The following is a 16,955-nucleotide window of genomic DNA, read 5'->3' as shown; positions in this document are numbered from 1 at the left end:
GCACTGGTTCACACATTTGTTATTCTAAGATACAATAATTTCTATAAGCTTCATTAAATTTTTCATTTGATTTGCTATTAGAAAATGTTGGATAGAGCAGTGGCAGTTGTTAATGATACATTTTTTTAGGATACAGGATCTGTTCTTACATTATGTTATATTGATCAAACCATTCTCAAGCATGCTAGAGTGATACATCAATTAAATATCATTATATCACTGAAATACTAAAATTAATGGCATAGCCTAACTACTTAGACTGTATATTTCACCTGCTGATACAATGTTCATAATGCCACAATATATTGAAGATATCGCCATCAGTACATATATCATGCGTCAGCCAGCCTGTAATCAGGGTAATTGACGAAAGTTAAATGAGCACCTTACAGATATGCGTTGAGATACGACAAAAATCTCAACGTATTAAGAAGCGTTTCTTGAGGGGGGGGATGGGTTGCTCAAGCACCCCACTCTCTTAAAGCCCCCTACAAGTTTCGAGGGCAATTGAATGCAGGAACTACCAAATTCCCCCCAAAGCCCTCTAACCACCGAACAAAAAATTCTTCTAGAACTGCCCTGGTTTCAGATGCTTTTTGTGCGTTATCTTTTCACCCTCACACACTGCGGGTGACAAGGTCAATACAAGTTTATTCCCGGTATACTTTTTCATTTCATTATTTGGAAGAAAATAATGATAAATCTACTGTTGCACTTATTTGAATTCTGATAGGACCCCGTTTCAGGTGTGGGTTCGGAAAGGAAACATGTTTTTACAGAAAAGTAATATAATTTTAGGGATTCGGAGTACAGATGAGCATTCATATATTATTGAATTGATATCGAAGGAGAGTTTGAAAAGTGCATGAACTTCAAATTGACTAAAATATATCAATTTCTGCTAGAGTTGTAAAGATACCGTGGGAATATACTAGGCCAGGAGGGAGAGAAAGGAAGGGGGGGGGGGGGTTCAGTAATTTCAGAAAAGGGACTTTAGTCATCAATAATACAAATCTTTATCACCAGGCTTAATGATTAACTTTTTATTTGCTTAGTCGTGTGCAGTTTTTATATTTTCCGCTTTTCTGTGCACATGCAGTTCAAACAGATCGAACTTCGATGACAAATGAATCTCATGTTACTCTAGTCGTTCTCTAGTCACATAGTGATGTCGATGATCACAAGGAAGGAACCTACACATCTTCGACCAAACACTTATTGATCTATTGATGCTGCGTGACATTAACAAATATGAATGACATAAACCACCTCCATGATGCAGTATAGAAAGGTACAATTGAAAGTGTTAAAACAAACCTTGTTAAAGCAGGGCTTTAGCATAAACAAAACAGACCCAGATGGAAACACAAGTTTGAATAAAGCGGTGAACCATGAAATCGTCACGTATATCATATATATTTTAATGTTTCCGTACTGCATTAAATTGAAAGAAGTCACAGGAATTTAAAATAAAATTAATAATTTTCCTAATAAGCGTATGTCCTACACGACGAGACCCATATTGTATATCTGAAGATTATGAGCTATGTGTTTTATTATATTTGCCTGCACAGGGCACTGGTTCACACATTTGTTATTCTAAGATACAATAATTTCTATAAGCTTCATTAAATTTTTCATTTGATTTGCTATTAGAAAATGTTGGATAGAGCAGTGGCAGTTGTTAATGATACATTTTTTTAGGATACAGGATCTGTTCTTACATTATGTTATATTGATCAAACCATTCTCAAGCATGCTAGAGTGATACATCAATTAAATATCATTATATCACTGAAATACTAAAATTAATGGCATAGCCTAACTACTTAGACTGTATATTTCACCTGCTGATACAATGTTCATAATGCCACAATATATTGAAGATATCGCCATCAGTACATATATCATGCGTCAGCCAGCCTGTAATCAGGGTAATTGACGAAAGTTAAATGAGCACCTTACAGATATGCGTTGAGATACGACAAAAATCTCAACGTATTAAGAAGCGTTTCTTGAGGGGGGGGGGGTGGGTTGCTCAAGCACCCCACTCTCTTAAAGCCCCCTACAAGTTTCGAGGGCAATTGAATGCAGGAACTACCAAATTCCCCCCAAAGCCCTGTAACCACCGAACAAAAAATTCTTCTAGAACTGCCCTGGTTTCAGATGCTTTTTGTGCGTTATCTTTTCACCCTCACACACTGCGGGTGACAAGGTCAATACAAGTTTATTCCCGGTATACTTTTTCATTTCATTATTTGGAAGAAAATAATGATAAATCTACTGTTGCACTTATTTGAATTCTGATAGGACCCCGTTTCAGGTGTGGGTTCGGAAAGGAAACATGTTTTTACAGAAAAGTAATATAATTTTAGGGATTGGGAGTACAGATGAGCATTCATATATTATTGAATTGATATCGAAGGAGGGCTTGAAAAGTGCATAAAATTCAAATTGACCAAAATATATCAATTTCTTCTAGAGTTGTAAAGATACCGTGGGAATATACTAGGCCAGGAGGCAGAGAGGAAGGGGGGGGGGGGGGGTTCAGTAATTTCAGTAAAGGGACTTTAGTCATCAATAATACAAATCTTTATCACCAGGCTTTATCATTAACTTTTTATTTGCTTAGTCGTGTGCAGTTTTATCTTTTCCGCTTTTCTGTGCACAGTTCGAACAGATCGAACTTCGATGACAAACAAATCTAATGTTACTCTAGTCATTCTCTAGTCACACAGTGATGTCAAGTAATGAAAGTTTAACGGATGATTGCAAGGAAGGAATAGGACATAATTCTCTGCGACCAGAGATCTTACTGATCTAGTGATAATGCGCGACATTAACAAATATGGAAGATGTGAATGAAGAGATCCACAATGCAGTATTGCGGGGCGATCTTGAAGCCGTTGAAAGTTGGTTAAAACTTGGTTCAAACATTAACCAGACAGACAAAGATGGAAACACAACCTTACACATGTCGGTCATGAATGGCCAGGAGAATGTCATCGAGTATCTCATTAATCATGGAGCTGATGTGGAGAAGGCGACTCCAGATGGACAAACACCCTTACATCTTGCTGCATCATTCGGACATGTTAAAGCAATAACATTTATACTCAGCCATGGAGCTAATATGGACAAAGAAGACAAGGGCGGCTACTCTGCATTATACAGCGCTGTAAGGAATGGCCATCTTGATGTAATACAATACTTTATCAGTCAGGGGGCAAAAGTGAATCAAAGCAATGCTAAAGGCTGGACTCCTTTATACATTGCAGCAGTGTACGGTCATCTTGATGTCACCAAATATGTGATCAGTCAAGGAGCTGAGGTGAATAAGGGAGATAATGACATGTGTACTGCATTACACAGAGCTGCTCAGAACGATCATCTTGATGTCACCAGATATCTGATCAGCCAAGGAGCTGAGGTGAATAAGGGAGATGATGAGGGTTTGACTGCACTACACCTTGCTGCTCAGAATAGTCATCTTGATGTCACCGAATATCTGATCAGCCAAGGAGCTGAGGTGAATAAGGGAGATGATGAGGGTTCGACTGCACTACACCTTGCTGCTCAGAATAGTCCTCTTGATGTCACCGAATATCTGATCAGCCAAGGAGCTGAGGTGAATAAGGGAGATGATGAGGGTTCGACTGCATTACACAATGCTGCTCAGAATGGTCATCTTGATGTCACCGAATATCTGATCAGCCAAGGAGCTGAGGTGAATAAGGGAGATGATGAGGGTTCGACTGCACTACACCTTGCTGCTCAGAATGGTCATCTTGATGTCACCGAATATCTGATCAGCCAAGGAGCTGAGGTGAATAAGGGAGATGATGAGGGTTCGACTGCATTACATCTTGCTGCTTTTAGTGGTCAATATGATGCCACCAAATATCTGATCAGCCAAGGAGCTGAGGTGAATAAGGGAGATGATGAGGGTTCGACTGCACTACACCTTGCTGCTCAGAATAGTCATCTTGATGTCACCAAATATCTGATCAGCCAAGGAGCTGAGGTGAATAAGGGAGATGATGAGGGTTCGACTGCACTACACCTTGCTGCTCAGAATAGTCATCTTGATGTCACTGAATATCTGATCAGCCAAGGAGCTGAGGTGAATAAGGGAGATGATGAGGGTTCGACTGCATTACAGCTTGCTGCTCTTAGTGGTCACCTCGAGGTCACCAAATATCTCATTATTCAAGGAGCTGATGTGAATGAGGGAGATAATGAGGGTTGGACTGCATTACAAGTCGCTGCTCAAAATGGTCATCTTGATGTGATCAAGTATCTCATCATTCAAGGAGCTGACGTGAATGCGGGGGATAATAAGGGTGCGACTGCATTACAATTTGCTGCTCAGAATGGTCGCCTTGAAGTCACCAAATATCTCATCATTCAAGGAGCTGACGTGAATGCGGGGGATAATGACGGGAGTACTGCATTACACTTTGCTGCTCTGAGTGGTCAACTGGATGTCACCAAATATCTGATCAGTCAAGAAGCTGAGGTGCTTAAGGGAAATAATGACGGGAGTACTGCATTACACTTTGCTGCTCAGAATAGTCATCTTGATGTCACCGAATATCTGATCAGCCAAGGAGCTGACGTGAATGTGGGGGATAATAAGGGTGCGACTGCATTACGAGTTGCTGCTCAGAATGGTCACCTTGATGTCACCAAATATCTCCTCAGTCAAGGTGCTCAGCTGAATAAGGAAGATAATGACGGTAAGACTGCATTACACAGTGCTGCTTTCAGAGGTCACCTCGAGGTCACCAAATATCTCATAATTCAAGGAGCTGACGTGAATGAGGGAGATAATGAGGGTTGGACTGCATTAAAAGTCGCTGCTCATAATGGTCATCTTGATGTGATCAAGTATCTGATAAGTCAAGGAGCTGAGGTGAATAAGGGAGATAATGGGGGTAGGACTGCATTACAAGTTGCTGCTCAGATTGGTCGCCTTGAAGTCACCAAATATCTCATCATTCAAGGAGCTGACGTGAATGCGGGGGATAATCAGGGTGAGACTGCATTACAATTTGCTGCTCTGAGTGGTCAACTGGATGTCACCAAATATCTGATCAGTCAAGAAGCTGATGTAAATAGGGAAGATAATGACGGTAGGACTGCATTATGCAGAGCTGCTTTCAACGATCATCTTCTTGTCACTGAATATCTGATCAGTCAAGGAGCTGAGGTAAATAGGGGAGATAATGAGGGTTTGACTACATTACAAGTTGCTGCTCAAAATGGTAATCTTGATGTGACCAAGTATCTGATCAGTCAAGGAGCTGAGGTGAATAAGGGAGATAATGGGGGTAGGACTGCATTACAAAAGGCTGCTCTCAATAATCACCTTGAAGTTACCAAATATCTCATAATTCAAGGAGCTGAGGTAGATAGGGGAGATAATGAGGGTACGACTGCATTAGGCAGTGCTGCTCTCAATGGTCAACTTGAAGTCATCAAATATCTCATCAGTCAAGGAGCTGACGTAAATAGGGTAATTAATCAAGGTTGGACTGCACTACGTTGGGCTGCTTTTAATGGTCATTTTGATATCACGAAATATTTGATCAGTGAAGGAGCTGAGTTGAATAACAGATATAGTGCCAGTTGTACTGCATTTCTACTTGCCACTACGAATGGTCACCTTGATGTCACCGAATATCTGATCAGCCAAGGAGCTGAGGTGAATAAGGGAGATGATGGGGGTAGGACTGCATTACAAGTTGCTGCTTTCGAAGGTCTCCTCGAGGTCACCAAATATCTCATAATTCAAGGAGCTGACGTGAATGAGGGAGATAATGAGGGTTGGACTGCATTACAAGTCGCTGCTCAAAATGGTCATCTTGATGTGATCAAGTATCTGATCAGTCAAGGAGCTGAGGTGAATAAGGGAGATAATGAGGGTAGGACTGCATTACAAGTTGCTGCTCAGAATGGTCACCTTGAAGTCACCAAATATCTCATCATTCAAGGAGCTGACGTGAATAAGGGGGATAATAAGGGTTTCATTGCATTACAAGTTGCTGCTCAGAATGGTCACCTTGAAGTCACCAAATATCTCATCATTCAAGGAGCTGACGTGAATGCGGGGGGTAATATAAAGGGTGCGACTGCATTACAATTTGCTGCTCAGAATGGTCATCTTGATGTCACCCTATATCTGATCAGCCGAAGAGCTGAGGTGAATAAGGGGGATAATGTCGGTAAGACTGCATTACACAGAGCTGCTCAGAAGGGTCATCTTGATGTCACCCAATATCTGATCAGCGGAGGAGCTGACGTGAATGAGGTAGATAATGAGGGTTTGTCTGCATTACAACTTGCTGATCAGAATGGTCATCTTGATGTCACCAAATATCTGATCAGCCAAGGAGCTGACGTGAATAAGGGGGATAATGTCGGTAAGACTGCATTACACAGAGCTGCTCAGAAGGGTCATCTTGATGTCACCAAATATCTGATCAGCCAAGGAGCTGACGTGAATGAGGTAGATAATGAGGGTTTGTCTGCATTACAAGATGCTGCTTTCAAAGGTCACCTCGAGGTCACCAAATATCTCATAATTCAAGGAGCTGACGTGAATGAGGGAGATAATGAGGGTTGGACTGCATTACAAGTCGCTGCTCAAAATGGTCATATTGATGTGATCAAGTATCTGATCAGTCAAGGAGCTGAGGTGAATAAGGGAGATAATGGGGGTAGGACTGCATTACAAGTTGCTGCTCAGAATGGTCACCTTGAAGTCACCAAATATCTCATCATTCAAGGAGCTGACGTGAATAAGGGAGATAATAAGGGTTTCATTGCATTACACAGAGCTGCTCACAATGGTCACCTTGAAGTCACCAAATATCTCATCATTCAAGGAGCCGACGTGAATGCGGGGGATTATATAAAGGGTGCGACTGCATTACAATTTGCTGCTCAGGATGGTCATCTTGATATCACCCTATATCTGATCAGCCGAAGAGCTGAGGTGAATAAGGGGGATAATGTCGGTAAGACTGCATTACACAGAGCTGCTCAGGAGGGTCATCTTGATGTCGCCCAATATCTGATCAGCGGAGGAGCTGATGTGAATGAGGTAGATAATGAGGGTTTGTCTGCATTACAACTTGCTGATCAGAATGGTCATCTTGATGTCACCAAATATTTGATCAGCCAAGGAGCTGACGTGAATGAGGTAGATAATGAGGGTTTGTCTGCATTACAACGTGCTGCTCTGAGTGGTCACCTTGATATCACCGAATGTCTCTTCATTCAAGGAGCTGAGGGGCTGAAAAGAGATAATGAAGGTGTCACTGCAATGCACGTTGCTGCTCTGAATGGTCAGCTTGATGCCACCAAATATCTCATCATTGAAGGAGCTGACGTGAATGATAAAGTTAATGAAGGTTGGACTGCATTACACCTTGCGGCTCTGAAAGGTCAACTTGATGTCACCGAATATCTCATCATTCAAGGAGCTAAGGTGAATGAGGGAGATAATGACGGTTTCACTGCATTGCACATGGCTGCTCAAAATGGTCATCTGGATGTCATAGCATATCTCATCAGTCAAGGAGCTGAGGTGCTTAAGGGAGATAATCAGGGTGGGACTGTATTACACAGAGCTGCTCTGAGTGGTCAGTTTGAGGTCACCAAATATCTCATCAGTCAAGGAGCTGACGTGAATGATAAAGATAATCAGGGTTTGACGGCATTACACCTTGCAGCTCTGAGTGGTCAACTTGATGTCACCAAATATCTCATCAGTCAAGGAGCTGACGTGAATGATAAAGATAATCAGGGTTTGACTGCATTACACCTTGCAGCTCTGAGTGGTCAACTTGATGTCAACAAATATCTCATCATTCAAGGAGCTGACGTGAATAAGGGAAATAATAAGGCTTTGACTGCATTACAACTTGCCGCTCAAAATGGTCATCTGGATGTCACAAAATATCTCATCAGTCAAGGAGCTGAGGTGAATAAGGGAGATAATGAGGGTAGGACTGCATTACGAGGTGCTGCTTCCAATGGTCACCTTGAGGTCACTAAATATCTCATCATTCAAGGAGCTGAGGTGAATGAGGGAGATAATAAGGGTTCGACTCCATTACAAGCTGCTGCTCAAAATGGTCATCTGGATGTCACCGCATATCTCATCAGTCAAGGAGCTGAGGTGCTTAAGGGAGATAATGAGGGTTTGACTGCATTCCACTTTGCTACTCTGAGTGGTCAACTTGATGCCACCAAATATCTCATCAGTCAAGGAGCTGACGTGAATGATAAAGATAATGAGGGTGCGACTGCATTACAACTTGCGGCTTCCAACGGTCACCTTGAAGTCACCAAATATCTCATCATTCAAGGAGCAGAGGTGAATGAGGGAGATAATAAGGGTTGGACTGCATTACACGTTGCTGCCCAATTTGGTCAACTGGATGTCGCCACATATCTCATCAGTCAAGGAGCTGACATAAATGAGGAGAATAATAACGGCAGCACAGCCATGCACATTGCTGCTCAGACTGGTCAACTTGATGTCACCAAATATCTCATCATTCAAGGAGCTGAGGTGAATAAGGGAGATAATGATGGTTGGACTGCAGTATGCAGTGCTGCTAAGGAGGGTCATCTTGATGTCACCAAATATCTGATAAGTCATGGAGCTGAGATAAATGAGGGAAATAATAAGGCTTCGACTGCATTACAACTTGCTGCTGTAAATGGTCATCTGGATGTTACCACATATCTCATCAGTCAAGGAGCTGAGTTGAATAAGGGAGATGATGAGGGAAGGACTGCATTACGAAGTGCTGCTTCCAATGGTCACCTTGAAGTCACCAAATATCTCATCAGTCAAGGAGCCGAGGTGAATCAGGGAGATAATGACGGGTGTACTGCATTACAAGTTGCTGCTCAATTTGGTCATCTGGATGTTACCACATATCTCATCAGTCAAGGAGCTGAGTTGGATAAGGGAGATAATGAGGATATGACTGCATTACGAAGTGCTGCTTCGAATGGTCACCTTGAAGTCACCAAATATCTCATCAGTCAAGGAGCCGAGGTGAATCAGGGAGATAATGACGGGTGTACTGCATTACAAGTTGCTGCTCAATTTGGTCATCTGGATGTCACCACATATCTCATCAGTCAAGGAGCTGACATAAATGAGGAAAATAATGAGGGTTCGACTGCATTACAACTTGCTGCTCTGAGTGGTCAACTGGGTGTCACCAACTATCTGATCAGTCAAGGAGCTGGGATGAATAAGGGAAATAATGAGTGTTCGACTGCATTACAATTTGCTGCTCAAAGTGGTCATTTGGATGTCATGAAATGTCTCATCAGTCAAGGAGCTGAGGTGAATCACGGAGAAAAAAAAATGAGTTCGACTGCATTACAAGTTGCTGCTCAAAATGGTCATCTGGATGTCGTGAAATATCTCCTCAGCCATGGAGCTGAGGTGAATCAGGGAGATAATGAGGGTTCGACTGCATTACAACTTGCTGCATACAAAGGTCATGTGGATGTTACCACATATCTCATCAGTCAAGGAGCCGAGGTTAATCGGGGTGATAATAATGGTACGACTGCATTACACGTTGCTGCTCAATTCGGTCATCTTGATGTCACCACATATCTCATCAGTCAAGGAGTTGAGGTGAATGATGGAGATAATGAGGGTTTGACTGCATTACACTATGCTGCTCTGAGGGGTCAACTTGATGCCACCAAATATCTGATCAGTCAAGGAGCTGAATTGAATAAGGGAAATAATGACGGTAGGACTGCATTACAACTTGCAGCTCAAAATGGTCATCTGGATGTCACCAAATATCTCATCATTCAAGGAGCTGAGGTGAATGATGGAGATTATGAGGGTTCGACTGCATTACAAATTGCTGCTCGAAATGGGCATCTTGATGTCATGAAATATCTAATCAGTCAAGGAGCTGAGGTGAATAGGGGAGATGATAAGGGTACGACTGCTTTGCACTTTGCTGCTTTCAATGGTCAGCTTGGTGTCACCAAATATCTCATCAGTCAAGGAGCTGAGGTGAATAGGGGAGATGATAAGGGTACGACTGCATTGCACTTTGCTGCTTTCAATGGTCAGCTTGGTGTCACCAAATATCTCATCAGTCAAGGAGCTGAGGTGAATAGGGGAAATAATAACGGTTGGACTGCATTACAACTTGCCACTCAAAAGGGCCATCTTGATGTTACCAAATATCTCATCAGCCAAGGAGCGGATGTGAATAAGGGAGATAATGATGGTAGTACCGCATTACACAGTGCTGCTCAGGAGGGTCGTCTTGGTGTCACAAAGTATTTGGTAACGCAAGGAATAAGTGTGAATATAGGTAACAGAAACGGCTGCACCCCCTTGCACATTGCTGCTATGAATGATGGCCTCGATATTGTTAAGGTCCTGCTGGAGGAAGGGGCCCTAGTTGATGGAAAGGATGCCAATGGACAGACACCACTGCATCTATCTGCAAAGACAGGAAGTGCCGACTCTACCGACATCTTAGCAAAGCATGCAAAGGTGTGTAATAAATCCTTCCTCTACATAGTGAGGAGCCAATATAAATAACAGAAAAGCGTCAAATTACGATAACAAAAATAGGTAATACTAAAGGCAAATATAGCTAAGTAGAGTTTATTTGAAATTCATATATTCTGGGCTTAGATATAATCATATTCAGATTCCACAAGTTGTAGGCTATTTAGATTTCTTTTAAATCTCGATAATTTCTCGCCATTCAAAGCTAGTTGAATGTCCATGTAATTATGGAATGCTACCAGTGCTCTATCATAAGGAATACGTCTAAACATATATTTCAAACATTATTTTTTAATCTATAAATTTGTTTTTGTTGTTATATAGACCACTGGGATTATAGATCACCGTGATGATGATGGATTGACTGCCATTCACCTAGCCACTCAAAATGGCCACACACTGGTTGTCGAGTCGCTGGTTTCCCATGGAGCTTCCTTGAACATCCAGGCGCAAGATGGAAAGACCTGTCTCCATGAAGCTGTCATAATTTCTGATCACAATGGCAGAAAAGAGCAAACAAAAGGGAGACCCCAACAGGTAAAGACGACTAAAACCTCACCTAGCACGGACAACCAATAAGCCGGTTTGCGAGAAGAAAATATTATTTAAAATTAATAATGCCATGCACTTTCTGTAAGCTGGGGTTTAACATTATTCACTTGTGATTTAGAGCTTGTCCCTGCATAGTGACCGAACAGTCATGTCAGAACAGTCAGAACTCAATATTTAAAGATAACTTTTGTTGGTAGCATGGTACCAGTTCTATAGCACAAGTGCAAGTTAAGGCTAATTGCTCAAAGCAAAACCCTTTATTTCCGTCGAGAAAAAGATTCCATAATTACTAGGCGTACATCACTGTTACCTTGCTTATATAGGGGATTAATTTCTTGGTGTAACTGGATAGAACCATTAATCCTTGAGAAATGTGTTGATTTTGGACACAAAAGTAGAAAGGAATTTTTACATCCCTTTACGATGCTCCTATATTTCAACAGAACATGGTAACCGATTGACGCCCTTCCCTCCACGTATCGAGATAAACATGTAATTTAATGGATTGGTTGCGGTGGTTCCCGTACTTGATTGGCCAACTAAAACATCGATGGAAAATAATGATGTCTTTACCATAAAACTTTAAAATGACCTGTATATTAACATATATAAATATACAAACTATCACTGGACATTTCTTTTTGTTTTAATTTTTGATAACCTCTCGTGATACACCAGGGGGTGTTTCACAAAGATCTTAAGTCGAACTCAACTATTAATTGGACTTAAACATTATGGAGAGCCATTTGTAACCTTAAAATATAAAAAAATTAAAAGCAAAAATTAAAATATTTGGACTTTTCATAAATTCAACATCAAGAACATGAAGTCTCCTTGATAAAAGAAAATATGAATGATTGGAATCAACATTTTGTGCCTTTTAAAATAACTTGAAAAATATTTTTCAAAGATGCTAAACGATTTCCATTAAGGGTTAAATCCAACTTAGAGATAAGTTCAACTAAGGATCTTTGTGAAATACCCCCCATTTTGACTCAGATCTCAGAGGACTTCTTTCGTCACGCGCTTTCCCAAGAGAAGGCTTTGGTCTCATACCTTCTTGAACATGGCGCGAAGCTGGACATAAAGGATGGTGAAGGCAGACTTCCAGTCCACTATGCTACAAATGAAGTTATCCGACAGATGATATTCAAAAGGTAGGGAAATCTTAATTAATTTGCCAGTTCAGAAATAATTATCTGTGCATGTGCTGATAAAGGTTGTTATACCAAACCATTAAACCCATCGACAAGAATGCTGGATACATGTTCACGAAAGTCATTATTCATTTATACACCCATGGTACATTCTATGACAGGCTCAAACGACAGTACATCTTCTTTTCAAGAGTTAAAACAAAACGCTTCATGAAGCACCTCCATCACTGTGGCAGTGATTTTTCTACAATGCACAAAGTGGGACATCTCCATGTTTCAAAGATATGTGGATGGTGTTGTTGTTGTTGTTGTTTTTTTTTTTGGGGGGGGGAGACGTTTGTACATGGGCTATCTTCGAACAGGTCTATACCAGCATTGGCATACAGTACAAAATGTGTTACTCGCTAGCAGACGCTGAAGTTCATTTAAACATTTTTATGAATTGGCTATTTGTTTCATAAAATACAAGTACGCTTACAAAGATCGTGCTCAAATTTTTTAGGTATCTTACTTTTGGGATGTGTGGGTCAATGTACGCCTTGTAAGAAGCGGGTAAGTTCGGTAAACGCAATGCGAACCTTTTATTTGTCTTGCTAAACATTAACAAAACGAGACCATTTCTAAGTGAACTTCTCTTGCATTAATTACGATCTCTTAGCTTACCATTTCCGTTCCTAATGAGTATTAAAAGAAAATTAAATCTGCTAAAGTTAATGCTGCAATATATCAAAGTTAATTTAATTGTGACAGAAAAAACAACCAAATACCGATATAGTCTCCAAATTTGAAATTGCAAGAAAATTATCCTCTTGTTTGGGGTAGGATTGATAATTATGAAAGGAATTTGGGCGAAGTTTTCAAAAGTCTATCCCCTTAATTTTAACAAGTTGGCTCCCTCTACACAACACAATGCAATGCGTATCCCTTTTCCCAATTTTTGCATTTTTCTTATGTCTGTTAATTGATGTCATTATCATTTGGTGACTACCTTTTTTTATATTTTTACTATATTTTGAGTTGTACAGTTATTCGCAAGAATAATAAATTCGAACAGGAGAAAATGAAATTGAGTGACCGTTCATTAATTCGTTTTAAATTTCCATGCCTCATTTGAAGAGCTTGTTGCATGAATAACAAAAATTAATTTGAACTAAAAATTTGCTGTGGCATTCATAACTATCGTGAATTTGAATGCTCTTTAACTTTAAGTTACTGTATTCCCTTTTGCAGCCAACATCAAATCCTGTAGAACTTTGCAGGAATCATGAATTGTCCTATCTATGAAATTTAAAAGTTAGCAGTGTCTTAGCATTCAAATTATGCAAGAAACCTGTTTACCTTCTAGACATTACTCTCAGACACTATTAAGTGACTGACTTCTTTATTTCTTCGGTAATAACATACATAAAATGAGCTGTAAAGGATACATGAGCATTTGTCTACATCAATAACCCACTTCTTGTAATGGCCAAAATTAAATTGATGACTAAATTGCAAAATTGAGCGGGAAAACCGAAAAAAGATATCATATACCTGCCAGTTATAAGCATAGACCAGTAAGCCGCGTCGCTGAAGACGGACATACTTTTGCCGTCCTCTCCCGCTGTGTTATGTTGTGTTGGATTTCAATTTTGAGAATTTTGGGAACTCGTTTACTTTCTGGTTTTGGGGATTCCTTTTGGCTTTTGGATAGGACCTTTTTCGGATTTGTTCTGGTTGCCATTATTATTGTCATTTGATCAGTTTTATTTCGTATCAGGACAATTACCCCCTGGGCAATCACCCCACGGAAAACTACCCCCGTAGGATGATTACCCCCCCGGAAAATTACCCCCCGGAAAATTACCCCCGGAGAATTAGCCCCCGAGGACAATTACCCCCCAAGGATAATTACCCCCCCAGAAAATTACCCCTTGAGGACAACTACCCCCCCAGGACAATTACCCCCCGAGGACAACTACCCCCGAGGACAATTACCCCCCGAGGACAATTACCCCTGAGGACAACTACCCCACAAGGACAACTATCCCCCAGGAAAACTACCCCGAGGACAGTTACCCCCCGAGGACAACTACCCCCAAGGACAATTACCCCCCGAGGACAATTACCCCCCGAGGACAACTACCCTCAATGACAATCACCCCCGAGGAATTTATAACACTGTGACGTACTATAATGCAAGCTTCTCTCCAAATTGCTATTTACAGAAAATTTCATAAACCTTCATTTTCTTTGTTATTTATGAAGTTCATTTCAGTCTTTTCAAATTATTCAATTCGATATGGGGGTGGAGGTTGCCCAATTCCCCTTTTGTTTTGCTACCGAGTAAAGAACAGAAATTACATTTCTTAGAAATTGAACAATACATTGCGCGCAGATGAGTACGCGTTACAGCCTCTCTCTCACCAACAATGGCACAACAAAGAAATTGGATGTAAGATTTCCTTTATGCATCCTCTGTAACTTTTTTAATCAGCTGATCGTGTTTTTGTCTTTGTATGTATAATGGGCCCTCATCCATGATCCAAAATTAAGGTTTTCTTCACGTTATCTATTTATTTCTGTTGTCATGCTGAAGTATAATGTTTTCTTGTACGTTAAATTATTTTGAAATAGAAATTGCCTTCAAGTTATACGTACGGTGCCATGTCAAAAGAAAATAAATTTCCGCTCTCTGGTAATTCATCTCATTTGATTTTGTAACTCCAGCACAGCGTTTTGCAATCGGGGTGCCACAAGAGAATGATTTGGAAAACGTTGATTTTGTAAAAAAAATCAAATATCAGAAACGGTTAAAATATGTAATTACATGAGAAAATACATTTTTGAAGATACTAAAGTGTCTTCCTTCCTTGTTCGCCGACAATATTTGACAGCAAGGCAAATAAGGGCAACGAGAGGCCTGAATATCCTCATATTCGTGTATCAAGGTCATGACCCAATATATATGACCTTTTTATTCATGTACATTCGACAGCAAGGTGCCTGCATACGGTACTTTAAATCGTTTCTAGTGTGTGGATTACAAACTAATTTTTTACCAGTTTGAAAATGTCTTCTCCTTTTTATTCTTAAATGTGCCCATACGCGTGTGCATAGCACTTGACGAGTGCCAGAGTCATGCAAAATTAATAGTCTGTAAAGAATTTGGGATTTGGGAGAAACTTTTTATTTCTTAAGAGGGTACCGTGACTAAAACGGGTTAAAATAACGCTGCTCCAGAGAAATGTACTTCTATGCATTTTGAAAAGCACTGGACAATTACCTAAAACTGACATTCTTCGTGGAAATCAGCAACCGCACTGGCGTTGCATAAATTATAATAAAAGGGAAATGTTTAGTAATGCTATAGTATTTTGAACGAATATGGGTTCATGCAGGGGATCTTATGGGCTCGTAGCCATCTCTCAATGCGTCAGATCATCTTTTGCTATTGAATCCTGATTGTCCACGGGGGTAGTTGTCCTCAGGGGGGGGGGGGGGGGGGGTAATTGTCATCGAGGAGGAATTGTCCTCGGGGGTAATTATCATCGGGGTTAGTTGTCCTTGGGGGGTAATTGACATCTGCGGTAGTTGTCATCCCAATAAACAGAACACTAAAAAATAACCTCTTTTGGGAGTGTATTTTAAGTGATTTTAAAGTATGGTGCCTTTTGAACTAGATTTAAACGTTATCGACACGTGCCTTTATTTAAACATATTAAAATGTAATAAAGGTAATGCACCATCATCTTTTGCCACTATGTTCCAAACTAACTCTAAAATCATAAATAGTCTAAAGTTACACATTTGGAATATTGATAAACAGTACATGCAACAATCGGTAAGGTATACAGGGCCCACAGTATGGAATTCTCTTTCATCCTCTCTCACTCAATATGTTTACTTAAACTCATTCAAGAAAAATCTTAAAATATATCTATTATCCCTATAATTTGTTTTAGTTTAATACCTATTTTAAAATAAAATATAATTTGTAAATTACCATAAGAGAGAAAGAATAGGGAGGGGGAGGTGGTGGTGGGGAGGGAAGGAGGGGTAGAACAAATACATGCGCAATACTCATTATTATGTTATTATATCTGTGTAATTATTTTATTCATTTGGATGCCTGAATCAACAAGCTAACATAAGCTTCCTACATGTGCTCCCTTTTCCTTCTACTCATTTTCACAGTTTGTTTAAGGCCAAATAAAACTAGAAATTTAATTCGTCATGGGGACGAATTAGGTGGTCTGTTTTCAATTCTATGATCATTGAAAAGTCAAAAAAGAAAAAAAAAGTGAAGAAAAAAAATTGTTGGAAACTCCCGGACTCGAACCAGGGACCTCAAGGTCGGAAGTCAAGCGCGTTACCGATATGCCAAAACATTTCCCATAGAGATTACACGTAAACGGAAAATAGAATTCACAAATCCCACTTTGTAAGTGAAATATGAGCATGATCCCGGCATCTGATCGAAAAATAAAGGGCACACTTGTGATAGCTTATTCTCTCAGCTACATCATACTCAAAGCTCAGCGAAAACACAGCTAAAACGACGGAGATATTGCTCGCAAAAGACAGGATGTAGAATCCAGTTTTGAGAAAAAGTCATGTCCCATAGAGAATACACGCAGAATGTGAAAAATTGACATGCCACCTTTAATCGCAAAAATACGCCA

At 40.3% G+C, this 16,955-nt stretch overlaps 1 protein-coding gene across 1 annotated transcript; it reads left to right on the top strand.

Annotated features, from left to right (window-relative positions):
- Positions 1 to 2,848: 2,848 nt before the first annotated feature.
- On the top strand, positions 2,849 to 11,161 carry LOC582832 (putative ankyrin repeat protein RF_0381). The gene is made up of 8 exons (XM_030988274.1): positions 2,849 to 2,912; positions 3,522 to 3,683; positions 4,317 to 4,739; positions 6,000 to 6,227; positions 6,795 to 7,121; positions 7,194 to 7,616; positions 8,379 to 8,551; positions 10,907 to 11,161. The coding sequence occupies exons 1-8, from the start codon at positions 2,849 to 2,851 to the stop codon at positions 11,159 to 11,161; spliced, it is 2,055 nt and encodes a 684-aa protein (XP_030844134.1).
- The last annotated feature ends 5,794 nt before the right edge of the window (positions 11,162 to 16,955 follow it).

This window comes from Strongylocentrotus purpuratus, unplaced genomic scaffold (assembly GCF_000002235.5).
Source record: "Strongylocentrotus purpuratus isolate Spur 01 unplaced genomic scaffold, Spur_5.0 spur5_scaffold_17, whole genome shotgun sequence".
Classification (NCBI taxonomy): Eukaryota; Metazoa; Echinodermata; class Echinoidea; order Camarodonta; family Strongylocentrotidae; genus Strongylocentrotus; species Strongylocentrotus purpuratus.
The sequence above is the reverse complement of the archived record's forward strand: the minus strand, read 5'-3'. Positions and strand labels throughout refer to the sequence as shown.

What these genes read in the sequence shown, in the direction of transcription:
- LOC582832 (XM_030988274.1), top strand. Translation starts at nt 2,849, where the DNA reads ATGGAAGATGTGAATGAAGAGATCCACAATGCAGTATTGCGGGGCGAT. An exon ending in ACACAATGCTGCTCAGAATG is followed by an intron (nt 3,684 to 4,316) that starts GTCATCTTGATG and finishes TCATTCAAGGAG; the next exon opens with CTGACGTGAATGCGGGGGAT. An exon ending in GAATAAGGAAGATAATGACG is followed by an intron (nt 4,740 to 5,999) that starts GTAAGACTGCAT and finishes TCATTCAAGGAG; the next exon opens with CTGACGTGAATAAGGGGGAT.